General features: G+C 47.1%; 1 protein-coding gene across 4 annotated transcripts in view; it reads right to left on the bottom strand.

Annotated features, from left to right (window-relative positions):
* Positions 1 to 3338: 3338 nt before the first annotated feature.
* Positions 3339 to 25827, bottom strand: part of LOC144718986 (tyrosine-protein kinase HCK-like) — a 50500-nt gene continuing 28011 nt past the window's right edge. For all 4 annotated transcript variants that reach the window (XM_078594669.1, XM_078594668.1, XM_078594671.1 and 1 more), the window contains exons 7-13: positions 25488 to 25637; positions 23022 to 23174; positions 22055 to 22234; positions 16843 to 16919; positions 10582 to 10735; positions 8676 to 8807; positions 3339 to 8432 (exon numbers count right to left, since the gene is read on the bottom strand). In XM_078594669.1, coding sequence (XP_078450795.1) covers positions 8230 to 8432; positions 8676 to 8807; positions 10582 to 10735; positions 16843 to 16919; positions 22055 to 22234; positions 23022 to 23174; positions 25488 to 25637 — 1049 coding nt within the window. In that variant the 3' untranslated portion in view covers positions 3339 to 8229. The remainder of the gene's footprint in view (positions 8433 to 8675; positions 8808 to 10581; positions 10736 to 16842; positions 16920 to 22054; positions 22235 to 23021; positions 23175 to 25487; positions 25638 to 25827) is intronic.

Genomic DNA, 25827 nt, shown 5'->3' with positions numbered 1-25827 from the left:
CCGTTGCTGTTCTCGTCAAGGAGCATAAACTATCATCACGCGAACCCCGGTCACCCTCCCAGCAGTGTTTGGATAGCCATCGAACAAAAACGGCCACTGCATCGCGCACTTTCAGATGCGCTTCTGCGGCCATCTGGAACCCTCTTCCGATATTAAGAAGCCACTGGAGCTATGCACTTTCAAATTATCTAGATTGAAAACTAATTTCTTTAGAACTGCATTTTGTGTTTAGTTTGTTGTCCTTCCCCCGCACCTCCGATTAGCGGGGGTTGGCTCCGTACGTTGCGAAATAAGTTCAACATCCGTGACCGGGAATTGGACTCCGGTTTCCCCACGTGTAGAGGGCAGTGTGCTAACCACTGCTACACCCTGCCCTGATGTTACATTTACCGAAAGAACCAAAGAGTATTACATATCTAGTTTAAGCATAAGTGTCTTACCCCTCTTTTTGCAGGAGGGTCCTGATTTTAGGATGTTTCATTAATTCCATTATTGAGAGAGAGAACAAAACATCAACACACTCGTCATCAACACTTTGGCCTTTATAAAAGAAAAAAACCATACACTCTAATCGGCGACGTTACGGACAATGACCCTTCTTCATAGCACATCATCAAATCATTTTTTAAACTTATAATTATATAATGAAGGCGCATTGAGTGGGTCTGTCCTGGGTATATGTTGCTCAGACCCACCACTTTACACCGCTGTACAGCATTGGCAGGCTTTCTTCCGAAAGACGCTCTGTGTGAATGAACACTGTTACAATATTTACGTAAAACACATGGGACGCATACGACATTGCACACATTTGAATCAACAAGCGTTATTAAGTCTTGTGCGGTGATGCATAATTAATGGTGTACTTAAAACATTAAGAGCCCGTGGAATGGATAATTATAAATTAATTATGAACGGATTTGGGTTCTCAGCTTGCGGCCAAGAAGATAATGCAATGGTTAACGGATTTGAGTACATCGGTGTCTGTGCCATATAGGCTGGCTACGAATTCGCTCATTGTGTGTGTTAAACTTCTTTCGCCCCGTACGTAACCAACCCGCGCTAATCGGAGGTGTTGGGGAAAGACAACAAACTAAACACAAAAAGGCAGTTCTAAAGAAATTAGTTTGTCAATCGAGATGATTTAAAAGTGCATAGCTCCAGTGGCTGATATCGAAAGGAAGAGCGTTCCAGACGGCCGCAGAAGCGCACCTGAAATCGGGCGATGCGGTGAGGGTCTTTGTTCGATGGCCAGCCAGTCTATGTTTGTTTGCTTTTAAGGTCAGTTTTTTATGACGAATGTGTTTTCAATCTTTGATTGACTTTAAATTCAGGATTAATTCCCCATCGTCGTTTGTAAGCGTAATCGTGAGCAGCGTTCTTGTGCTGAATATACAGGGTGATCCAGATGTCTTGTGACCCTCAATTAATTGACCTACGCATTGCTTTTCCGTTTTAGTTTCATTTCTGTTTTAAATCAACTTTATTTAAGAATACTGTACTAAGTTTTAGTTAATTAAATGGGGGTCACATGACAGCTGGACTACCCTGTACAATAATTTGACTGTAATTTATCTCATTTAACATGTTAGAGATATGACTGGACGTGTAACTACAATTCACACTCAGCACGATACCCATGGATGCAGGGATTTGAAGTTATCACTTGATTGAAGAGTCGATCACCGTGACTAGTTTTCAATGTCCGTGGTCAATACTCTCCAATCTTCTCTCGCCGAGTGACTGCAGGCTTTATACGTGGACCCAAACAAACACATCTCTGAATCCAAACCAATCGATTCCCGCGCGCATGATGAGATGCATTGATTACCTACCATGAGCGTAATACCATGCTAATGAATTGAATGATGCATCGTTACAATGTGCGCAATGTTGTTGTGTTTGTTGTTGTGGTTGTACATCAACCCGTGGCCTTGTGCGTACAGTGCAAGGAGTTTAAAATGACAGTTTACCGGTAACCAAATGAAAAAAAACCAGGCTATAAATCGCAGTTACCGGTTTTCAGCACGAATATATATAAACATGTATATGAGTAAACGTGGAATTTATTTATCTTCTTAACTGAGAAACGAAGGGATCTGCCGCCACAATGGTGTTCATCGTTGTCACATCGTTGTCACATTGGACTTCAGATGTCGCCGGTTCGATTCCACCTCCCGCCCCTCGCTCCAGCATCGGTCCATCCAACAGTATAAATGAGTGACACCACGGCGAGCAGATCGGGAGGTCACGGGCGCTGGGGTAAAGTGTGGGTGTACTGCCACCTCTTCCCAGAGATGTCAGGGCCGACGTGGAAGAGTAGACCAAACACCCTCCGGCGCTCCCTTGAGTAAGCCGTCGCAGGGCTGCACCTTTACCTGTTTTAAAAACTAAAAATTTGCGCAAATGTACCACGCGGTGATTGAGGCCACGGTGCGGCGTGTCGATGAGGGCACGTATTCCTAAAATGCCACTGGAAGCGGTTTCCGGCTCCTTAACTGGTCATCGTTTGCATAACCGAAAATATGAAAATGATTAATCGGTTTAGCAGTTATTGCTTAACCCTAAATAGTGTAGTAAGAACAATACATTTGCGAAGGTAGAGCACGTTTTAGATGCAATTTTAAGTAATTATTAATTGCACTAAATATAACATAGCATTGAACATCAAGTCTTTATACTATTTTCGTCTCGCCACGACGGCGAGATGTTGACTACCTCGCCTGGTATACAGGAAGTCGTGGGTTCGATCCCGACCTTGACGCCTGCTCTATATTTGAAGTATGCAAGATCTCCCCGTGGTGGTGTGGATTTTTCTCCGGGTCATCTGTTCTTTCCCTCCACATTTAGAATCAGCATGCATTTAGAGCATTTGGCTGCTATAAATTTTCACATAAGGCACGTCGTTGAGCTATAATTTGTGGCCAGATCGCTTCTTAAAAGTAGCTATATAGCACATTACAACAGAATGGTTAAAAAGTGCCTCAATTGAATGTGTAAATCAGACCAGGTGGCTGAAACAGAGGAAATGGTGCAGATCTGCAAGTACTTTCCGATGCCACTGCTGGTGGAAATGCTCTCTAAAGGGTATTTCTGATCTGCTCTTCTACCCTGCGAAGACGTCTTGGGAGGAGGTGAGGGTACCTACAGTTTACCCAACCACACACGACCTGCCAATCATCTCACTGTGGTTTACCTCGAAGGATTGTGGTCATCATCGGAGCCCTTACAAAAACGGTAAAACCACAAGCTCCCAAGCGAAAAGCACGTGGACAGCGACCATTGAATATAAACCACGCAAACACAGTGCATTCAGGCAACATTGCAAATGGCTGGAGTTAGTTGATCGGCTCTTACACTTTATTAGGAAGTTTTTTTTCTTTCCAGAAAACAAAAATCTTCAGCGTATCGTAACACAGTGAAGCTGTCTTTAAGGCTGGCACTAGAATCCAGGTGACGAGTGCGAAGTGACTGATTGTGGCGTGTGGGGGTTTCACCGAAGGCTAGAAATCATGGTTTGACCTCGAATCAATTGGGCCTCGTGTGACGTACGTGGAAATGTACAGAGAGCCCCTGTTGCCAATCCACTGCTGAATGAAAGGCTTCCCCACTCCTCCGTGTGGGTCATGGAGGTTATTTGGCAATACTAAATGTCACCAATGGCCAGTGTGGGATGGTGAAGGCGTGGATCATAGTGCAGTACAACAAGCCGTTCTGTTGCACTATAGCCATGTGAAGTGGGCGCCACAAGATTCAAGTGTCTGGTCACCCTCACTCTCTCCTGGATTTTAGAGCTGATTAACAAAGATGGCTATAACTTATTATCATTATTACTTTACAATCACACGTTAGATGGAAAATATATTTTGAACACGAGCGTGTTGGAAAAGGCGGCAAGGGAAACTTGCTGTGTTAGAATGTCAAAGCGGGTTGTTTTTTTTTAAAGGTAACCCTTAATCGTATCCAACGCTTAACAAAACAAACTCACAAAGCAAGCTAGGGAATGGGTCACGATATATAAAATATAACTCTGAACAACATTACGTCGTTTAAATAACCAAAACAGAAGCCGTGTATATCGTACTTTGCTTAATCGCAAAAGGAAGCTCTTTCACATTAATGGCAGCTTTATCAAATAAAAGAAACCCAGTATGAGCCCGTGACGTGAAGCACTTGACAATTCGGTACCACTTGGGGACCTCAGTTCCTCTTAAGAGAACTGGGAGAGAAAATTATCTGCTGCACCGTCGACGATTACTCATTCCGTCACCGTCAGCCTTCACCCCCCTCCAACAAATACGATCGGATCTCTCCAGTGGGCTATGGGGTTGTGTCTCCGCGTGTCGGTCGGCATTTGTTTGACGTTTCGCTCCACATGGCGAGCCGATGACCCACAGCAACGAGAGGAACACCATCGACTCGAGATGTATAAGGACGTCAAACCTCAAAGGCTGGGTGACCCGTAAAATGACATGACGACATTTTTGGTGTGAATAGAAACACCTCCTGAAGAAGCTCTCAAGCTCCCTGGGGCGGAACGTCGGGCATCAAAGCCAAAATAGCACATCACTGAGAGGCAGGCAGCGCAACAGCAAACACCTAAACAACAGTTATTCCTAAATTTGATGTTCTCCTGTTCAAGGCTTGCGGCTCAACATTGAATCGTACATATTTCAGTTACAAACCTGGATTTTTCTTTAAATGTTTCGTAAAAATGTTAAATCGAGTAGCTTAAATTGTATACTTTGACTATGTGTCTAATTGTGTCATTAATTACCTTTAAAAAAGCTTCCAGTAAAAAAAAGATGATTACATGTTTCTGGAATGAAAAAAATAAGTTTAATTAAATGCATTATATTCTGTTGCGTGTTGGCACATTCGGGTCGCCGATAGTTATACATTTACGTTTTAAAGGAACTTTGTAGAGAAAAAAAGCGAAGTACTGTACAGTGCAGGAGAATGGGGAACCACGATAAACCCATGTCCTCTTATCAGCAGAACGAGGCCAACCATGCTGCTTCCTGAAAACATCACCACTGATCAACTTGCCTGTACAACACCCTCGCACGCACATTTACCCACTATCACACACGGAGACAAACATGCTGTTTGGGGCAAGTGCTGTTAGCGAGCACCTGTGCAAACCACCCACCCCGTCACGAAAAGGTAGATAACACCACGACGCACCAGGTACGCATTTGAGGCTGAGTCAACCTAGGGGAAGCCCAGAACCTGTTCAGATAATCGTCACTGGTGTTGGCCGTGAGCGGGAATCCATCTCGGGTCGCCGGGTTCGTGGCGAGGCACGCTAACCACTGCGCCACCGCTCCCACAACTATCACCACACACACACATTCATTTACACACAAAGACAACAAAGATCCCACGTATAGCAGGAATAACAGACGAGCGCTGTTAGCAAGCCCCTATGAAGGTCGGCACAGCACACGTGGGGGTGGGTGGCCAGCACCACGCGCCCTACCGCCGTCATCTCTCCGGTGGCGATGTTTACACAGCGAGGGCCAACACGCACACGTTGATGATTATGCACACTCCTTGCGAGGCAGCCGTCTGCTCTCGCCATGCAGCCACGCACGGCTGCGGGGGATGACGAGGGCAGTGGCGCGCAGTGGAAAAGTTTTCTCGCCGCGTCCATGACCCCGGCGCGTGACCCTGAACTGGGCGCGATGGTGTTCCACGTTTACCCAGTGAACCGGCCAACGCAATTTTCAGCTTTTTCACGTGGGGCCAGGGGTGGTGTGGGGAGTGCCTGTGCACCATTCAATTTAAATCTTGTCGGTCACAACTGGGAAAATCATGGCAGGAGTTCTTAAGCTAATGTCCTCATAATTAGTCGATCAAACTATTACATGTTCACGAACAATTTATTTGCAGGCCTTTTTTCATTCCACTGCTGGATCAAAGGCTTATCCACCCCCCCTGCTGATGTGACCATACTTCACCATCCTGGTCAGTGCAGGTTGGTGAAGCATGGCGGTGAGCTGAAGCAGAAACCGGTTCAGATATTACTCGCCGATCATGATAGCCGTGGTCGGGAATCGAACTGAGGTCGCTGGAATTAAACTACCGCTCAACCACAAGGAATTTCAAAATTAAAGACATCACGAAGAGCAGAGGTCATGGGAGCAGACCCCAACCTCCACGAAGGAGCAACCTTTGCGAACGGCGGGCCACTCCCGACTTCCTGTCTCAGTTGTTGTTCGCTTTGTTAAAACAATGCTCACAACTGCTGACGGGCAACAATGCGGAACACTCACCCACTCGCCGTAAGAATAACGACAAAGTCCCTGCAGCCAGTACCACCCCAGAGACACACGGGAGCAAGATAGTCCATTGTGATGTCAGGTGTAAAAAAACACATCAACACCGAACGTTTTGCATGGTTATGACGCTTGGCAATATTAACCCTCTCGTGCATCAACTATTAAAACAAAAACCCGAGAGCTATTTTCTCTTGTTTAATGTGATTTTAGGAGAAGCGTCCCCTCCCGTCCCTTCCAAAAAAACGTGTTGAAATACAATTTCATAGCAGTCGTATAAATCTTAGCGACTTCACCCGCAGTGGACGTGAACGCGTGAAGCAAAGTTAAACGTAACCAATGCGATTTGACAAAATGCAGACCCGTGTCAAAAACACCCACAGTGGAGAAGTCCACCGTCCGCTTTTTAAAATTGGATTTTGCCATATTCGCGTTTTGGTTTCTAAACAGCACACAGCGCTTTGTTTAGATTAAGGCCCTGTTTTTGGTATTTTTGCGTGTGTGACGCGGCTAAGTAGCGTCACACGGAGTTCAGAAAAAACCCGATTAACGCTCTCCCATTAAAAACATTGCAGAATACTCTGTAACAAACCCATTACTGTACAGTACGGTCACGATTCGGTTCCGGGCGATGTGACGGATGCGTGTGGTCCCAGTGACGAACCCGGAGTCCTAAATTGGACTCGATGAACACAAACACAATTTCACGGAGCTGGTGCAGGCCTCCACTCGCAAGTGGGCCACTGGAGGGAACTTATAATGAAACCAACCGTGGTTCTCAATGTTAGCAAACTCTAGCAGGTTGAGGCCAAACGATTTTGATTTGTGTTATATACTGCAAAAGTCTTGTGTATGGTGATGGTTGGAACACAATTTATGACAGCGTTATGCGTCTTTGGCAAAGTGAATAACTTCTGAATTGATTTCAAGGCATGAGACCGAGGCCACATCTTTCACGGTGTCAGAAGTTAACCCTGCTCCCGCGGGGAGAGGTTAATGTCACACGAATCGTTAAGCGGGGGTTCGTTCACCCCACGTGTGACCCTGTACACGTACGCCCTGCTTCAACATTTAAATTGTCTGGCATGAGCCCTCTTAAGAAGCCACATTATCATGAAGTGGATCTCGTTCTACGAGCACTGCAAAAGCAGTGTGAGTTTTGGTAACCTGGGATAACGGTTTCCACAGCTCCAATCGGTGACACGCGGCGTTTTATGCGGAGATCCCCAAGCACAAATCTAGTGGAAGCCAACGCTACTCACCATGAGGAGCACGTTGTTGCCTATGTCAAATGTGACACGGTATTTTAAATTTGAAAGTGTACTTGGAAAAGGCATGGTGTTTTATGTAACAAAAATATAACATTTGAGCATTGTTTAATGAAGCAAAAGTGGTCTTGTGACTGTAGCACAAACGCACTAAACCATGACCACAGATCGCTTGTGCAGACTCTAAACGCGAGGTCGTAGCTGTCGGCTGTCAAGATGAATGCTCTCAAAACAAATCACAGACCCAGCACAAATCAAAACTGCTGACACAAAGAAAATGAAAAACGGTGATAACAACGCGCATGCTACGGATGTTACTTATTTATGGTATTTCCACAGCTGTGCACTGGGAATACAATTTGTCTAAGTGCTCATGTGCATTTGTGTGCATCCTGTAAGCGGCACATTTGTGTTATGCGTGTACTATTCATACGAGCGTTTACACGCGCACGTGTGCAGTGTGCACATGCATGCACGTAAAATCCCAGGAGAAAGAAAAAACCTGTGTTCCTACATTTGTGCAATGTGTATTTCATTTACCGTACGTGCACATTTGCATAATGTGACCAGACACACGCACGCGCACAAAGTGCACTTGACGTGCGACCGCGTACCCGCGCGCGTGCGTCGCAGTTCACGCCGCAGGGGCGCCATGCGCGCCGTTGCACACTCCCCGCGCCCTACACCTGCTGCTGGTACTGGCCCTCGGTCGATGTGAAGAAGTCTTCGAGCACTCCCTGCAGGTACTCAAACGTGGGCCTCTCCTCGGGCCGCTCCTTCCAGCAGTCCATCATGACGCCGTGGAGCTGCTTGGGAGCCTGCTCAGGGCACGGCATGCGGTAGCCGCGCTCGAGCTGTCGGATCACGTCCGAGTTGCTCATCCCTGGAAAATGCGCGCGGACGCGCACGCACGCACACAAGCACGCACGGGTCACAAACACTCGCAAAGGTCACGGGTAGACACGCAGAAGCATGCACAGGTCATAAGCAGGCATGCAGACAGACGCAGGCGCACGTGCATGAACCCTGGGTCACGTTGATCGTTGTCCCGGTGTGTTGGGTACGACTCGAATGTTCCATGCTGCGGCGTGCAAAGGGTCGATAACACAGCGCGCGCAGTCCAAACCTGGGTAGGGGATCCTGCCGAAGGTGATGATCTCCGTGAGCAAGATGCCAAAGGACCACACGTCAGACTTGATGGAGAAGGAGCCGTAGTTTATGGCTTCGGGCGCCGTCCACTTGATGGGGAACTTGGCGCCTACTCAGTTTGAACAAAGCCAAGAGAGCGCAGAGAAGAGGTGATCACCGAGCCACACGGAAGAGGCACCAAAGACAAATATCCTCATTTCGCCTAAATAGACTGTTGGGGGAAGTGCTCTTAGCGAGCACCTATGAAGGCCGGCACGGCACACGAGGGGGTGGGTGGCCAACACCACGCCCGGCCGCCTTTGTTTACACATCGCACCAGGTACTCATTTGAGGCTGAGTCGACCTAGGGGAGGCCCCGGAGCGGTTCAGATAATCGTCACTGGTGTTGGCCGTGAGCGGGAATCGAACTCGGGTCGCCGGGTTCATAACGCAAGCGCGCTAACCGCTGCACCACCCGCCTCCACACGTGGAAGAGGCACCGCACGCACGCACACGCACAAACTGTCATGAGGGATGAACGAAAGATTCTGGGCCGAGCCGGGCATGGTGACGTACGCTCGTAATCAAATAGGGCTTTTGAGTAGGGGTATCGCGCAGGATGTCAGCAGGGCGGCCCAGACAAGTGGGGGGGGCAAGTGGAGCGAGGGCCCCACAACGGGCGTCTAATTTTGCCGCACATGAATCGAGCCGGCTCCTCGTGGCAATCTGCTCAGGGTATCTAGGAACCCCTGGGTGGCCCTGTTTTGACTCCTAAAATCCACTTCGCTGCAAAGTGACAAAGATGTGACAGCACAACAAGTGGGCTTTGTGTGAGACCGTCTGTGGAACTTTGATTGTTATAATCTTATAATAGGAGGGCTTTCTCCAGGTTTCTTCGTATCTTGCCAGGTGAAAACCAATCCTTAAAAGTGAAGTGAGCAATCATCCTTATTCAGGACCCTCCTATAAAAGTCTTGAGGCTCAGCGGGAATTTCCTGAACGAATAAATGGATGCCACTTCCTAGAAAGATAAATTACACAGGAAGCCAAGAATGACCACTTCCTCCCACGTCTGTCCCAATTTTATACAAACCCCGATTTGTACAAGGAGTGTACACATTTGCTCTGGTGTAAAGTCACTTTTCTGAAGCCTCTTCACTGTGCAATGATTTTCATTTGGTGTTTTCTTGGCAACGCATATTTTTGTACTCATAAATATTTTTTGTAACTTAAATTTGACATTTATTTGGTGTTTCTATGGTGTTTTCAGCAGGGAATTTTTGTAACTGGTACAAATATTTATGCTCATATTCGCACCCCAGGTCTCCCTTGCAACAGATCATGTTTATGTCAGTTTGCTCTTAAGTCTGGTCCTAAACCAAGCCCATTGTTTGGATTGCACACCCCACCAGGGTTTCTCTGACCAAGTTTCACAATTATAATCTCTTAGTGCATCCGTCAACATACTTGGCATGACAGCTGCATCTGCTGTAGGATTTTCACGGGATGCTGCCGCAGTGGTGGAAAGGTTCTCATCACACTGGCCTTGCAATCCTGAGGTCACCTGTTCGGTTCGATCTCCCGGCATGGCAGGTACGTTTCTTTTTTAAACCCTCGCCCCCCGCGCCTCTGTCTACCCAGCAGTATAAATAGGCACGCCACAGTTAGTTGATTGACAGGCCGCGTGTGGTGGGGTAATTTGTGGGTACCCCCCAGCTCTTCCAGGATGTATGGCCAGCGTGTGGAGTGGAGTCCCTTCTGTCAGCAGTGGCGTGAGCAAGACATTGCAAGGCTGCACCTTAACCTTTTTACTAGGCTAGTCACAAGTTAGTTGCCTTGCATAACAGCCGTTTTTTCTTGCCCGTGGCAAGCTGCTGTGGTTAGAAACGCGAGCGGTTGCGCACCTTCTCTCGCCGTGTACTCGTTGTCCTCGATGATGCGGGCCAGCCCGAAGTCGGCGATCTTGCTGGCGAGCTGCTCGTTGACCAGAATGTTGGCGGCGCGGAGGTCTCGGTGGATGTAGTTCTTCCTCTCGATGAACGCCATGCCCTCGGCGATCTGTGGACGTGAGGTGCGTTTCGTGCAGTCAGAGCCGTCTGGATGTGTGACTCGGTGCTTAGTGGAGAGCAGTCGCGTAGCGGTTGGTGCCCTGCGCTACGGGCCTGGCGACCTGAATTCGATTCCCGCTCACGGCCAACACCAGATTATCTGAACCGGTCCTGGGCCTCCCCTAGGTCGACTCAGCCTCAAATGAGTACCTGGTGCGATGTGTAAACATCGCCGCCTGGGAGACAACGGTGGTCGGGCGTAGTGCTGGCCACCCACCCCCTCGTGTGCCGTGCCAGCCTTCATAGGTGCTCGCTAACAGCACTTGCCCCAACAGACTCTATGGGGGACCTTTGTCTTGTGTACACTTGCACGCGTATGTTCTCGTGTGTATTTGTCCAGTCAAAATTGCTAAATGTGAGTATCATACAACGGCAAATTTAGAATACAGTTTTAAATGGCAGGACATTAACTGACCGTACTTTATTCATGAGTGCATTTTAACGAGCGTCCATGCTGCAATTTGCGTTAATAGGCAGGGGTGAGGTGGGTTGAAGCATTGCAGGACCGCGACGGCGACGATGTAGGAAGGCCATCATCCAGCAGTGGATAGACAATGGCTCAAGATGATAACGATGGAGTATGCTTGGCAGAAGCGAAGAGTGTAAGAAACAATAAACAATCGATAATAGTGTAAAATACAAAACGTGTAACAGAGTTCCTAAGTCCCGCTACGATCGGTTATGTAATCTCTCGGGCACATTTACTGGTTCATCTGATAAAAGCAACTGCTGCCTTCATTTGATCAAAACTACGAGGGGTCAGGGAGGTGTTGGTTGCTAGTTATTTCTTAAAAGCATTGGGCCATCAATCTTTCACGTTGAAGAAAAAGGGTAAAGTTACGTTTGATGCGAGAGAGCCGGAGAGGGCGCACACCCCGTGTCCTCGCTCGATCTGTCTCGCTGCGTCCGTGCAGCTTTGCATCTTCAGCTCCAGTCTCACGCCAATTAAGGCCATGGGTTATTGTTGTTTAAAAAAAAAATCAGCACGGCAGGAAAGGAATGAAATGTCGAACGAAACCACACGGCGCGCACAGCCTACAGTGGACTTAGAACCCTGTTTGGTCATTCCGAGTGTCCACAGATTTGACGTTCAAAACCGATTCGTCAACCATGTTCTACCCACTGCTGGACGAAGGCTTCCCCAAGCGGTAACCATCTCTCATGGATTGTGCCATGCCACAATCCATGTCACTCGACGTGTCCTGCCCAAGCACACATTTCTTCACAGTCCATATTATTAGGAAGCCACTGGGGCTACTATGCACTTTTAAATCACCTCAATTGAAAACGAATTTCTTTAGAACTGCTTTTTGTGTTAAGTTTGTTGTCCTTCACCCGCGCCTCCGATGAGCGTAGTTGGCTACGCACGGTGCGAAAGAAGTTCAACATACATGCATATGATGTCCACACGTGCTGTTTTTCTGTCTTTCGGTGTAATTCCAAGCATGGACCTCTTTGCACCTTTTAAATCTTTTTTTACCACCTTCTTTGTCCGTGTACGTGTTTCCAATGGTAATGCCACTCTCCATAAACAGATTCCATCCATCTCGGTTCACCTTCAATAATTGATCCAGCTATACAGATAATAATGTGTTTTCCACTCATGTCCCACGAAATATTGTTTGATTTTGCTCAAAGTGACCAAACTGAATTATTCTTTTTCTCATTCAACAAAAAATGCTTTGAATCGAGCAGTTTCAAAATCGGCGATATTGTTTTTCGTACGTTGCGATTTGGTTCCTGGAAAATTTGCTGCCCCTATTGCAATTCAGTAATGCCACGTGCACCGCACTGTAAATGTAGATTTGTGAATCCTATCAAAATCATAACATTCAATCGAGTTGTTTCATGGGGTGAATTGTTAATATCTGCAAACCACTTAATTAACATCTGCCTCCGGATTGCTCACTCTTCCTTGCAATTCAGATTAAAGTCTGTTTTAATATTGCTGTTCATGAAGGACTCTACTGAAAAGGGTTCCGTCAGTTTATTAAACGTCTATAATTAAAACAGTTCTAAAGCGTGGCACATACATGACGAGAGGAGAGATTCCAATTTAAACTAAATTATTGTGGAGACATTACTGCACTGCAGTCTTCATAACACGGTGCTTGAAATGCAAACTAAATTCAGTTTTGTATAATTCCCTTAATTAAAATGCTTTCAAAATGCAATTCCTCTTGCAAGTGTGTCTTAATGGGATTATAGAGCACAGTATTGTGGAGTGGATTTATATTAGTATTCATCAGTGGGCTGACCTGAATTTTATTCTCATTCAGAATTGATGTGCAAAATATTGCATTTGAGAGTGGCCAAGTGGCTGAAGGAGTTGGAGGTTCTGAGCCACCACTGCTGAAACCCTGGGTTCGCGTCTAGGTTTCAGCCAACCAAAATTAAACTGGGTTCTCCAGTGTAGTGAATTGTCTCAGCTTGGTCATCAATGACTACACACACAAAAACCCATTATGTTAAGTTTGGTTCATCATTCATTTATCTTATTCCAGCTCTAAAAAAGAGACTTAATTCTGAGTGTTGATAGTGACTTCAAGAAGTAGTTCTATTACATCAACTTCCAGGTTTATTCTTTCATGTGGTTAAGCGAGTAGCAACCATAAATCGATATCAAGTGCTGTGAATCCAGAAGCTGATTTCAGGGGACACAACGATCGTGGAGACCGCTCGTGCCCTCAGATAACGCTGGCAGTGGACACGAGTTCACGATCCGTTCCTAGCGTTCGTTGCGGCACGCCGCAGAATTGCATTTTGGGTGATTTTTTTTCTTCCATTTTTAGGAAAAAGGTGATTGCTCCTGCTGTGGTCGTCTCGGACATGGTTTAAGGTGACTCATTCCTCGGGTCATTCTCTCACGCATGGTGATGCACTGCTAGCTGTGAGAGTGCCACATTGTATTTCTTTGTCTGGTGATAAAACTCAAGCAATCAACTGGGAAATTGTTATTTCCACCCGTTGCAGAGGTTCGTCGTTCGAACCCAGTGGCCACCTTAGTTAATACCCTTATTACGTTATGAATAAACACACAATGCACGCCATCTGCTTTGCAGTGAACGTTAAAGATTCCGTGACGTTAAATAGGTCATGTGTACCAGTGTCGAGGTCCATATTTGTAAGATTTGAAAATGACTCGAATATCACTTGAGCTAAAACCACATAGCAACATCTCTCCCGACTGGCGGAGCACATTTCTCTATGAGACTAAGCATCTTCCTTTGAGCCTTGCGTGATAAGAAATGGCACAAATACCAAACATAGTGAACTATTATGAATAAATGCACTGTATAGACCTACTTTTAGTCATAAAACAGCATTTTTCTTTATCTGCCTCTAGGCAATGCCCTTCTAGAACTCCCTTCATCAACCTTTCATCTCTGAGAATGTGCCCAGTTCACATATATGTCTTTTTCGAATTAATTTTCAAATCTAGGGATCAAATAATTCAAATCCAATTCCAATACATGTCAGTTTTACTATCTAACCTTACGCCGACATTTCACTTGAGCTAAAACAAGTAGAATGTTTGTTAAATTTCTCTCCACCCAATACCTCTTGACCTCGCATAGATTTTGATTTAAAGCTTTCGTGACTGCAGGGATTCATATTCTTGGTTCTTTCGGTAAAGTCACGTGGAAGGGAAATAATAAAATAATAAAATATTAAACAATAAATTGTTGCCCATTGGAGGCCACCCTCCCAGGGTCAGACACTCGGCCGCAGTAAACGGGGAGAGGCACAGGAGGGCATATGGGGAGGAAGGGATGCAGAGGAGATGGATGTCATTGGTTGAACTTAAGATGCTTCATTTGCATATCAGACGGGATGGAGGGAGGGGCTCAAGTCTGTGCGACTGTTCCTGGACCAGCACAGCCTGGGTTCCGTAGTCAAGGAAACGAGGCGATCGGTTTCCGTGTACCCCTCCTTCTCTCACCACTGTACTCCCCTCCCTCTCCTTCAATTTAATCTCAATGGTGTCATTGATCACATGCACTCGGGCAAATCAAAAAGGAGTCACATTTTTTTTTCCCTCCTGGAGCCTTAATGCATTTTTTTCCCTTTTTTCTGCTAGCTCTGCTTGTAACAGAAAAAAATACACACACGCATGCAACGGAACACTACAGCTGTACAGAAATATCTTATCTTTCAAAAACAACTAAACGAATTCAACGGTGTTACGTACACCAATTGCAGAATGTATTTTTTCCGTTTGCGGCGTATATATTCGGAATTGATGTTAGAGCGTATATAAACAAGTTTGTTACAGGAATGGGAGTTTTTAAAGGCTCGGTGATTTCTGAAGATAATAATCAGCTTCTCAGGACATGAAAAGCGAAGGATGCCCGTGGTTTGTGAGGCCTCACCTTTCTCACAGACCAATAGGGTTGCCACCTCTGAGCTACAAAAAAACTGGGATATATAATTGGAAGAAGAATATCTCACAATGCCGGCAGAGAGGGGAGAACTACATGCAAATGTGTTGCCCATCGTGGTGAATTATTACAAAACCGACAACAACCAGGACTTGTAATGGCCCGGGAAGACTTGCAAATATCTCAGGATAGCCACTTTAAAAAAGAGGGCGATCCTGAGAAAACCAGAACAAGTGGCAACTCCGACAGGTAATTAGTGTAAACCAGGAAGTTGACATTGAAGTGACCACGAAAAGTAATGCGGAATTCGCCACGCCACCCGTCACTTTTGAAGGTCATTCTGTGTTATGATTTATTTGCGACTTTACTACATCTCTTCCTTATTTGTTGAGTTGTACCGAACAACATTTAAGGACATCTTTATGAGGCATTAACAATGAAAATGTCACATCATCAAGAACCCTAAGCCTGTTAGATAAAGAGGTGGAGTGAAACAGTGTCCACTGCCAACGCCAAAGGTCACCTTTGGCGAGTCGAATTTGATTTACGGCCACGGCTAACAACGGCAACGAGCGATACCTGAATCGGTCATAGCCCCCCCCCCCCCCACCTTCATCTACCTGCTCCTGACCAGTACGGAGAAGTATGGTCAAACAATTATCAGGACCGACACAGCATGGAGAGGCTTTTAACCAGCAGTGGATTTACAAAAATATGTTTACAATTTTTTTAAATCTAATCACTCCTCTGTAATTGCTACAAGGAACTATGGCATCTCGGACTCTTGCACACTTTGCCTGTGCCGCTGTGGCCTCGTCCCTGCAGTCTCAGGGTACACTCACTCCTTGGAGCCGCTCGCATCAATGGCCATAATACGGAACTACCACCAATACGTTCGGCTGTTCAACACATTAAATGGACTCTCACCGGGATGTTTACAACCAAAGACACAATTAGCAGGGAATATGAAAGGTTTGCCCTCATTGCAGATCGAGCGCCCTTATTAAAACGTAGTTCTGTGATGTCATCTTCCGGGGCCATTCTCTAACACAAAGCGATGCATTCTTAGTTGTGCAGTTCTGGATGGAAACATCTTAGTCTCATACCACGTGACACTGAGAGTGCAGTGGAAATACTTTAGTAGTGGGGGGTGGAGGGGGAAAATAATGATTTACAACCCTTTATAAATATGTTGTATCAAGACTTCAACACTGTGTCGGCCACAGGGGGTTGTTTGACCGTACTTCACCACATTGGTCACCATGTGTTGGTGAAGGATTAAGGGGAAACAGGCCCAGGAACGTTTCTGATATCACTCGACTACTGATGGGAATCAAAGTCAGGCAGCCTAGTTCATAGCGCAGTGTGTGAACCACCGCCGCTCCGCCCCAGTAATTAAGTTTATATATATAAGGATGGTGTTTACGTGATTGCTCAGTTACTGTCATCATGTGTTGACAAAACATCACGAAGATTCAATAGCTGTGGCTGCAGCTTTGGTTTCAGTGGGCGTGACCTGGGTACTCGTGGGTCATGCAATCAGAGCCAAGCTGCATTGCAAATAATAATAATAATGCTGCTGATGCAGGAAACTAAAAAAACATGTTATTAAATCGATGAATCAATGGGATCGTTGTCCAGTGCCCAGTGCTTGGGAGTGAAGTGACATTCTTACCTGGGCAGCCATGTCAATCATCTTGGGCATCGGCAAGGTGCTGCCCTCTGTGCTCTTCAGGTAGTCGAGCAGGCTTCCTGTGAGCGCACGTAGAGAGAGAGAGCAAAAAAAAAGAGAGAGAGCGTATAAGATGAGCATTCTAAGGGGACGCTCCACCGCATGGGTTTCCGCAGCTGTGGAGTGAAGCTCTCCCCGGTGTGCTTTTGGGTTGTACTGACGTTTCAGTCAGAATCAGCTCCCAGCACACGGAGTGAAATGTCGGACGCCATGCCGCGCATAGCAGGGTACTGCCCTGAAACAATGTGCGAGATATTTGAGAAAATAGTTGAGCAGAATGCCGACTTTGTCAGAAAAAAAACCCCACAAGGCTTCCTCATTGCTGCAACAGTGGTGTTTCCATCGCTGATGTTGCAAGTGTCGCAAGCGTTTCTGCTTATGACACACATTTTCTCACAAAGCAGGTGTTTTCTAGTTAATACTGCCCTCCACACCCCAAGAACACAATACATTCAAGGTCTGATGCAACACTTAAAATACGTGAAAATCCTATGAGTACGTTTCAAAAAACAAAATCCGACAATTTTTGCGTGGTGGGAACTCATTATCATAAGAAGAATAACAAACTTCCTCCTGCTAATATTAACTTAGAGCCCACTGTTAATTCACTGCTGGATGACCGCCTCCCCACACCAAATTGATCATGGTGGTTTGCCTGACCACACGTCACCACTTGGCAAATGCGAGCACCAACAACGCAAAAACATTTTCGAAAAAAACTACCAAGTACGTCAAGGCACGAAGGAAACGAGAAGCCCGTTGAACGTTAACGAGAAGAGACAGAATCAGACATCACATTGCAAGGGGCAGAAAACGAGTGACACATACTTATCAACAGTGACATTGGAAATGGCCGGATCATGTAGGAGAGACTAATCAACAGGGCTTCATTCCAGCCAAAGCTGTCTGGGTGGGTGGCCTATACAATATTTGTACACCCCCGGCACACACCGCATTCACGATATCTCTCATCTATGGTCGTGCAACTCACTACTCTACGGGACGTCTGGCAAAAAACATTACCAAGCTTAATCGTGTATAAAATTCTCTAGCACCTGTCATGACGGGTACTGCAAGATCTGACCATGTCCATCCAGTGCTGGTTGAACTGCGTTGGCTTGTGGTCGCCGAATGAATACGTTATAAGTTTGCACTCATTACGCACAAAGTGCTTGGCAAAAATGAACCACAATACCTTTGCTGATCTCGTAAAGGAGCATAAACCATCACGCAAACTCCGGTCATCCTAGCAGCGGTGTTTGTATAGCCATCGAACAAAGAGGGTGACCGCATCGCGCGCTTTCAGATGTGCTTCTGCGGCCGTCTGGAACACTCTTCCAATATTAGGAAGCCACTGGAGCTATGCACTTTTAAATCATCTAAATTGAAAACTAATTTCTTAGGAACTGATTTTTGTGTTTAGTTTGTTGTCCTTCCTCTGCACCTCCGATTAGCACGGTTGGCTACGTACGGTGTGAAAGAAGTTCAACATACATACGTGGGTACTAATCACATGCCACCATCTGGTTAACCAGGAACATTCAGGCCATTGCAAATAGATGACAGATGGATATAATTTACAACGGACCAGACACCACTTGATGGGAAAAGGAATAGAGAACGCCCAAAGTAGAGACGGAGCGATGGACGTGACGCGCGCACTGAGGCGCTGGTTGGACCGGGGACACATCCGTAGAGTTGAGTGGGACACGATTGGAATTGACTTTGCCCAGCAGCGGGTCGCCTGGTTACGCAGGTAATTGGCTGCTATCAATTTCCACGTGATAAGCCACTTCATTGAGCTATCATTTGTGGCCAAGTCGCTTCTGAAAAAGAGCTTCATAGCTCAGTCGGCCTTATTTGGTAAAATATTATTTTTTATTTAGCTTTGGTTTTGATAAACAACAAAACACTTCAACAAGCTGGTCCTTCGCCCACACCTACAGGTGAGGAGCACAGTGCACTAACCGCTACACTACCGCTCCTACACACTCTCGCACGCACACACACACGCATGCAACACACGTGCACAGACTAACCCACACTCATATACAGGTTAAACATTAACGCCCTCACACATAACCACATACACAGACATACTGCACGATACCATCATAATCATTGTGCAATTATTTTTTGTACCATAATTGTTGTACTTGTTGGTAAAGCGGTGCAGAATTTTACCCGCTGATAGTTGCACTTCTGCAAACCAGCAAATGCACTCTGCTCTACAATTTCCCGCGTCTACATACGGTGTGAAAGAAGTTCAACATACATACATACATACAGTGCGGATTGGTGATGGGAGTGGGTTCCCAGAATTGGTTTAGATATCACTCGCCTATATTGGCCATGGCTGAAAAGCAACACTCAGGTCGCTAGGTGTCCATGGTGCAGTGTGCCAGCCTCTGAGCAGTTGGATAAATTGTCATGATTCAAGGCTATGATTTGTTGAAAAATAGAGGTCGTTATTTGTAGACTTTTATGTGTGCATGGGGGTGACCAGGGCATGGTGACATCACGGGCGAGAACATTGGTAATGAAATGCCCTCTCGTTGTATCCTCTCTGTGCCCTAAGAACGTTGCGGATATGGTACCAAGTGTACAGAGTCACTCGGCCCGGAACAACTCAACCCTCTCGTCAACTGAAGCGTCACCTCCGTAAGGGCTGGTGATTCGATTCCTGATTCAAATCGGATTTTCCCATAAAAGTAAAAACTAGTGAATGGTATGTTTTTTTAGTTTCATATACACTGTGCAAAATAAACACATTCTCTCGAATTTGGTTTCAATTAAGATATTATCAACCAACAGAGAATGTCCTCGCTGCACTTCGGCCCACTGTAGAGTGGTCCGTAGTGAGAGGTCGAGCCACAGCCTCAGTCTTGTGCCACTGCCTCCACGTGATGTCTCACTTGTAGCCTGCACTGTTTTTGCCTTCTGTATGTTTTTGCATTGTTGTTTTGTTCACTGCCGCCACGGGAAGGAATAGGACTGGCATGGGAAAGGAATGCAATTCGTGTCAACGTCGTGAGACAATGAGTCTGAGAGTACGACGGGAGATGGGATTCATGTTTCAATTCTGTGTCACCCTCGACAGTGTCCACGTCAACACGACGCCAAACGCAACACGTACCGCCTTGTTTACAATCATCGTCACATCACAGTGTTTATGGAACGATTCATAAACCAATCAAATTATTCCCCCACGACCGACACAGCACGTGGCCTTCATCCAGGAGTGGATAACTAGTATTATTATTTATCGTTACAAAAGCCAAAGTGGCCATATTTACTTGGAAATACAATTTTCCAGATAATATTTTCACTAGCTTTTAATGTTTAACATGCATGAAGAGTTCTACAGCCGAACTAAAGAAGGCTGTCTGTAGCAACGAGACCTTTGATAGAATTTTTTTTTAAACGCTATCGTAATTTTGTTTTAATCATCCCATTATTGAGGGCACAAGTCCACTCAAGCTCTAAGCTATATCATTACAATCACCGGGTGAACGTTTTGAACACGCTAAAGCGTTCGTGTCTCACAAGTGCCTGGCTGCCAGAAGTCAAACCTGAAGTAGAGACATTTGCGGATGTCACGACGGTGGTCACATTTTCCAGGAAGCACAAAAGGTTCATTGTGGCTTAACCCCTCGATTTGTAAGCATACTGTCCTTTCACAACAGCGACCACTTGGTGTGTGTGTGCGCACGTGTGCGTAAGTGAGTGTTCAATTGGGCAAGTTAGGAAAATGTCGTACTTATGTGGAGGTGATTGTGTGTGATGAGGGTGTGAATGTGGAACCTGTGTATGAGACTGGCTGAGTCTGTGCACGTGTGTTGCGTGTGAGTGGGTGTGCAAGAGTGTGCGTGGGGAGCGGTGGTGTCGCGGTTAGTGCGCTACTCTACGGACCCGCCGACCCGAGTTTATTTCCTGCTTATGGCCAACATCAGTGCCAATTATCGACCCAGCTTTAAATGAGTACCTGGCGCGGTGTGTAAACATCGCCACTGGGGAGAGCAAAGCAGTCGGGCATACTGCTGGCTACCCATCCCATCGTGTACCGTGCCGGTCTTCGTAGGTGCTTGCTAACAGCACTTGCCCCAAAAGTCTGTTGAGGTTATAACGGGGATCTGTGTGTGTGCGTGTGTGCGCGACTGAGCTTGAGCGAGTTTGTGTAACTGTACGATGTGAACGTGTGCACGAGTGTGCACGCATCTGTCAGTCATCTTAGTTAACCGGTATAATCTAGGTCTTTCCTGTCGCCCCCTACGAATGAGCCTTCCACATTTTACGCCACATCACGGCGCACCTAGCCTGGCACAAGCGCTGTGGTGACGTCGCAGGTCACTTAACGGCGAACGGCGGCTGTTGTTGTGTGCACGAGCGCGAGTGGATGTGAGCGAGGGTGTGCGTGGGTGTGCACGTGAATGTGCGCATGTGTGTGTGCAAGCATACCGCACGAGTACACGAATAGAGGAAACTTGGTTCCACATTATATGTGCAATGGAGCGCCCATTGGCATTGCCAATTTGCATACAAGTTGCTCGCCGGCAGTTGAAGGAAGCTTATGTTTCCCACAGTGGGTGCAATTTCATTTTAATGTGTCAGTTTCCTGCCCCCTACAATACAGTGTTGAATTTCTAAATCCAAACAGAGAAGTTTACAATCGGCACTTTGATAGTTACTCACAAAGCCAACGCTCACGTGGGGTAGAAAAGAGGAATTTAGTTTTCCACTTCGTTGTTCTGCTAAGTAAGAACGTATCAGGTATGAGACCACGATGGGTTAGGGAGTCGTGTGCCCTTCCATGGTAAGGAGACGATGCGAGCGGCAGTGGCCAGTGGTTTCAGAAAGTCTATCGCGGTGTCCTGAAGCTTTTACAGACACATTTTGGGGCTACATGAATATTAGGTGGGGCTGGCAGAGGAATGGGCAGTGCCTGTGAGCAGTAGGCAGGGTCAACGTGATCGACAGGGGCTAGCAGGTGAGTGGGCGTGGCTATTTAAAAGTGGGCGGGAATTGACCTGAGGAAGGAGCTGCTGGTCTCGTGGTGTGTCCTGGTTGAGCCTCGTAGAAATTAGATGGCTTCGATCAAATTGAAAGTTCCTGAGTGTTATTTCGCGACGGGTGTAAGCGAGCATTGCGCACGCACCGTTCTCCATGAACTCCGTGACGATGTAGATGGGCTCTTGTGTGACGACGGCGTAGAGGCGCACGAGCCGAGGGTGCTGCAGCGTCTTCATCAGGTTTGCTTCGTCCAGGAACGCCTCGGGTGACATGCTGCCCGGCTTCATTGTCTTGATGGCCACCTTCGTGCGGTTGTTGTAAATGCCTGCGGTGAGACGCGTGGTGGCGGGAAAAACGGGGACGATGAACACACGTCGGCGCTGCACGGGAGACGAACATTCTCGGCGCACAGGACTTGATCGAGCTTGAAGACGAAAACACAAAAACAACGGCTCTTATCTTGCAGTTTTACACCTAGGCTATGTGCGCCTGCAGTTCAACATGAGTGTTTAACTTTGTTGATGAGGAATTGGTGAGTTGTTGGTAAGGGTCAGTTGGGAGCACGAATATGAGTAGCTGGTTGGTCGGTTAGTTAGGCTTTAGGGTACGGCAAGCGTTTGATTAGCTCGTGCGGTTAGGGGAAGGGTTCGTACTAGTCGTCGCTGCTTGGTAGGATAGTCAAGGATAGCGGTGGGTAAAGGGCTTCGCTGGCTAGCGTGCTCCACACCAAACATCCCGCCTCTCCTCCCGCCTGTCAGGATACGGCCTTCTCAGCGTGTGACCGCTCCCTCCCGCTGCTGGTGGTGGTGCTGGTGGGGAGTGGAAGTGTAGCGGTAAGCGCGCTGCGCGAGTTCTATTCCCGCTCACGGCCAACGACAGTGACGAATTTCTGAACCAGTCTGGGCCTCCCCTAGGTCGACTCAGCCTCAAATGATTACCTGCTGTGGTGCGTAAACATCACCGCTGGGGAGAGGTGTGGTACTGGCCACCCATCCCGTCGTGTGCCGTGCCAGCCTTTCTAAGTGCTACTCGCTGACAACACTTGCCGTTGGTGGTGGCGTTAACCGTATGTGCGTTTGCCAGCGCGTGCTTGCGTGGTGTGGAGGCCTCACCCATCCACACCTCCCCGAACTGGCCAGCGCCCAGCCGCTTGGAGAGCTTCAGCGATTCTCTGGGGATCTCCCACGCGTCCTTCTCCCACAACTGCTGCGGCTTCTTGCTGACGCAAGGCCGCAGCAGCTTCTGGCACAGCCCATCCGAGTGAGCTAGGAGGCAAGAGAGACGGTGTTCGAACAACAAGAAGAAGTCTACGCAGGGCGTTATAGAACCTAGAGCGAGATGCCTTTAAATGTGAATATGGTTACCGCACAAGTAACGGAGGGTGCATGTTCGGTTGCAATATAACACTCGTGTGTTCACTGCTTTATATTTACAGCTCTTAAAATTGTGTTTTATCACAACCACTCTAACCATGATCAAACACTGCAGTATTCAAAAACACGGTTGAATGATTAAATGTAAGCAAAGTGTTTTGTTTTCATTTGCTTGCTTAATTACATTTGTAGTTGATAACAAGATACCGCCTTTAAAGTTTCACTTTGTAAACACAACCAGAAGCCTGGGGGTCATCGTGTACAAGGGATATTGATAACTCCACGCGAATACCAATTATTATTTCTGTTCAATCTTGATTTTCTGTTTACAATGTGTTTTTTCTCGTAATCGTCACACAATCTCAAAAGCCAGAGAGGTATAATACTCTTGTTGCCAAATGAGTGTTGAAGGCACGATTAAGGTCTGTGTTGCTGTTCGGGTCAGAGATCTGGACGTGAACAGATAATGTAGAATAAGACACTCGATTTTCACGGCAGGTTCGTGTGGAGGATGTGATGATGTGCGACGTTTCCCTCCAGGTGCCCGGGAGCTTTTCGCGACAGAGCTCCCGGCACGTGGAGCGAAACGTCGGACATCGTGATGCGGTCACAACCCGCAAAACACACCGGAGAGGTAAACATCGTCGCATTACGATAACGGAAAAAATGCAACCGAACGCGTAGCCGGCGCAGAGCCGGACTGCTCCAGTGCTACGACTGTCAAGCTGTGTAATGACATCGCTGCGGTGACACACAGGAGCACTTCAGCTCTGGCTCTCTTCAGTAATGGGTCTCTCAGGACATTTCTCTTATGTTGGCCGTGCTGAAAGGCAGTGTGGCATCAGCAGATCTCATCGCAGGATAGGGTGACAAATTTGGAAGTTTACAGTTAAACGTGGCAGGAGCTTGCTCTCGATGTAATCACGTGGAGGATAGGGTTGTGATGGGTGGGACACGTGGTGTGCAGGGTGGAGGAGGTTGTGATGGGTGGGACACGTGGTGTGCAGAGTGGAGGAGGTTGTGATGGGTGGGGCACGTGGTGTGCAGAGTGGAGGAGGTTGTGATGGGTGGGACACGTGGTGTGCAGAGTGGAGGAGGTTGTGATGGGTGGGACATATGATGTGCAGTTTGGAGGAGGTAGTGATGGGTGGGACACGTGTTGTGCAGGGTGGAGTGACACCGAGAGAGAAGAGCTGAAGCCAGATGGTGTGACACGGTCATAGTATGTCTTGGAGGTCGGGTGTCAACCTTGTAGCAGCTAAGGGATCGAACAGAAGGAGGTGGTGGCAAGGCGTGTGGCGCATGGACAGCGCTGCCCGTAACGTCCCCTCCTTCACTTTTGGACACGAATGCTGAGACGCTGTCACACATCCCAGCGTAGATTAAAACACGGCCACTGTTTGAGAATGAATGTCACTCAAGGCGAGCACTGCAAATACCTTCGTCACCTCCGATTAGCACGGTTGGCTACGTACGGTGCGAAAAAAGTTCAACATACATTCTACTCCAAGTGGATCTAGGAGCTCAGAGCAGTTATAGGCATAAGACTTAAAACTATTGAATTGGGGTCAACGCACATGAGGTGCAGTAAGATAACCACACGCAGGCAAAGATCGCTTGTGAGTTAATTATTAGCTTTGGTGGTACCTTTGGCACCTATTCACGACTGTGTCCATAGTCATCGTGCATTCGAAATTGACAGGAAGTTTTGTGTGCACAATCCCCACTCGCTCTCTTCACCTCGTCCAAACACACAGTCTGTGCGCAATCTCTGGTACGTCTCCGATCAACGTCTGCTTGATTGCTCGCAACTGGCAGATGGCGTCGAGGTGGATGGCTGAGCTGTTAATCATCTCCAATAGATTTTATTTGTCACTCACTAAATCAAGTCATGCACGCCGGAAAAAAAAACACCCATGCTTTTTTTAAAGGGGAATTTTTGTTACGTATTTTCCTGAATTGTTACTTCTCTATCTTGAGTTATAAGTAGAATGAAGGCCAAATAAATATCTTTCAACAACTCAATGGCAGTACGGCGATGATGATGATGATGACGATGCTGATATTGTTAAAAGCAAGTTAACGGTGACCCGTGAACTAACCCGATTCATGGATATGGCACGGACCACCGGTATCGCCGCTGTAAACACGAGGGGAGCAGAAGAGGGTTTGGTGAGTGTGACACCGTACGTGCAGCGTCTCTACCGGTGTAGTGCTTGATGAGGGCAAACAGGTCTGGGAACGTGAGGCGCGCGGAGATGAAGTATCCCCCATTGTCCAGCGTCCGGATCTTGTAATGCCGCACCACGTCGCCGTTCGTGATGTCGTAGTCGCGCACAGACAGCGAATACGAACCTGGAATGAGCACAAGAGACACCAGCGGGAGACACGGAAACAATTGTGGATGTGGTCACATGGGGCTGAGGCTTGGAAGACAATTACTAAACACAGAGAACAAATGGAACTGATTTCTACTGCGTGGGTTTGCACGACTGTGCTGTACAGCTCTCTGATGTGTGTTTCGGGTTGTACCACGCACGGTTCA

Source organism: Lampetra planeri, chromosome 5, assembly GCF_965212315.1.
Source record: "Lampetra planeri chromosome 5, kcLamPlan1.2.h2, whole genome shotgun sequence".
NCBI lineage: Eukaryota > Metazoa > Chordata > Hyperoartia > Petromyzontiformes > Petromyzontidae > Lampetra > Lampetra planeri.
The sequence above is the reverse complement of the archived record's forward strand: the minus strand, read 5'-3'. Positions and strand labels throughout refer to the sequence as shown.